General features: G+C 42.7%; 1 protein-coding gene across 1 annotated transcript; it reads right to left on the minus strand.

Annotated features, from left to right (window-relative positions):
- Window positions 1-1,578, minus strand: LOC124370342 (piggyBac transposable element-derived protein 4-like). The gene has a single exon (XM_046828632.1). It carries the CDS (start codon window positions 1,576-1,578, stop codon window positions 1-3), a length of 1,578 nt encoding a protein of 525 aa, XP_046684588.1.
- Window positions 1,579-2,058: the final 480 nt, after the last annotated feature.

Genomic DNA, 2,058 nt, shown 5'->3' on the forward strand with positions numbered 1-2,058 from the left:
TTAGTTCTTGTGAAATTCGTCAAAGCAACGAATTGGGCAAAATGCAGGCTGCCCTGGGCACCCACTGCAGAGATAGGAGGTGCGCTTATTCAATCCCTCTTTTGCACATACTCTGCACCTTTTTCGTTTCCTGTCTCCCTTCAGGTCACGTTCTTCGTTTTGAACGAGGCGGTGCAGAGGGTTCCTCGGAAGAGTTCGGGGAGGTTGTGCTGGCTTTGGGGGCAAAAGAGAATCTACTAATTTATCTCTGAATTCCAAAAATGGCATCTTTCTTGCACCGGAATTCATGTTCACAAAGAACATGCAATTTACCATAGCCATTTGAAGGAAGTGAACAAATATTTTTTTATACCATCTAATGGTCTTCCGTTCTATTGGGTAGTACGACATTAGTTGGTCTGCTCTGTCCACCCCCTTCATATGAGCATTGTAGTGGACTACAGGTTTAGGCTTCTGTTTTTCGATGCCTCTTCTATTTTCCATGGTCACCATTTCATTTTCAAATTGGGTTGAGATGTATAGAACATCTCGTTCATCCCTCCATTTCCCCACAAGAATGCCATTTCCGTATTGGCAGGTGGTTTCGCCTTTTTTCAATTTTGCTGCTACGACAGTTCGTGGGTTGAACTTCCGATCAACTCGAAGGGTACCCGTGCAATATGTTTTGTTGGCAAGGAGTTTGCTTGCTAGTGTCACGCTGTTATAAAAGTTGTCCATGTAAAGTGCATGGCCTTTGTTCAAAAAGTCTCTCATCAAGTGTAGAACAACATTTCCTGCATGTCCTTTCCCTCCCAAATCGTCCATCTTACCCGAGTACACCATAAATCTAACAATTAAACCCTCAGGTTCACAAAGGGTGTACAATTTGACTCCATACTTATGTCTCTTGCCTTTCACGTATTGCCTGAACTGCAGTCGTCCCCTCCACAAAATCATGGCTTCGTCAAGGGACATTTCTTTAGACGGATAATAAATAGACCTCATTTTATCATTGAACAACTGAATGATGGACCGAATTTTGTAAAGCCGATCAGCAGGAGCCTCAGCATCTGGATGTACGCGACGGAAACACAAACATCTCAAAATTAATTGAAATCTATCCCTACTCATGTATTCACGGAAGAATTGGAGATTGTATTTTCTGTCGGTCTTCCAGTAGTCCTGGATCCTGTTTATCCGAATCGTTCCCATGTGAATTAGTATGCCAATGAAAATCCTCAATTCTGGAACTGTCAGCGGTTTCCACCTGTGGATGCGAGATCCTGGCATGATTGTAGGGCCAAAGAAAACTTCTAAAGCGTAGTCATTGGTGAATCTGCAGATATTTTCCAAGAAAACAAGATCAATGAAAAAATTGAACCAATCAATCGGTTCGTTATTGCCTGGAACAGGTATCAATAGTTTGTTATCCCCTGTATAAGGAATATCCCTCATTCCAGCTGCAGATACATTACTCCAAGCAGCAGGATCAAAATCAAAGTCATCTTCGGCATCAGAAGAGTCAATGTCGGTATTATCAGTTGAATCGTCATCACTGAGTGGATCGTCACTATTGTACTCATCATTCGCGTTAGCCATTTTTTAAATAAACTAAAAGAACACAACAGTAACACACACCACAATGTCACGCATGCGAGGCGCCGACGTATATTCAACACGCTGCTTGCAATAAGTACCGTACCGAAACCGTGCCACGCGCCAGGAACAAACCAACGCACTAGTGAGGTTATGTGTGATACTACAACAGAGCGCAAAACAATCCTACCACTTACGACGCAAGCTAGGCTTGCACTGAAGTGATTTGTTCTGGGCCGCATGGCGGCACGGTTCCGCGCCAAGCGCCCCTGGCGTGGAACGGGCGCGGCACGGATCCGTGCCGCCCGCACTGAATGTGTTAAAGGATATATTTGGGTGTTTCCAGACATAATATACACCCTGTATATATATATATATATATATATTCATAATATATCATATAACTATTCATTACTAATGTATTTTATTGCTGTATTCAGTATATTAGAATGTCATAGTTTCAGAACTAAGATCCCAGCTTTT

Source organism: Homalodisca vitripennis, unplaced genomic scaffold, assembly GCF_021130785.1.
Source record: "Homalodisca vitripennis isolate AUS2020 unplaced genomic scaffold, UT_GWSS_2.1 ScUCBcl_100;HRSCAF=1132, whole genome shotgun sequence".
In the NCBI taxonomy this organism is placed as follows: domain Eukaryota; kingdom Metazoa; phylum Arthropoda; class Insecta; order Hemiptera; family Cicadellidae; genus Homalodisca; species Homalodisca vitripennis.

Excerpts from the sequence above, each read along its gene's own strand:
- LOC124370342 (XM_046828632.1), bottom strand. The coding sequence starts at position 1,578 with ATGGCTAACGCGAATGATGAGTACAATAGTGACGATCCACTCAGTGAT.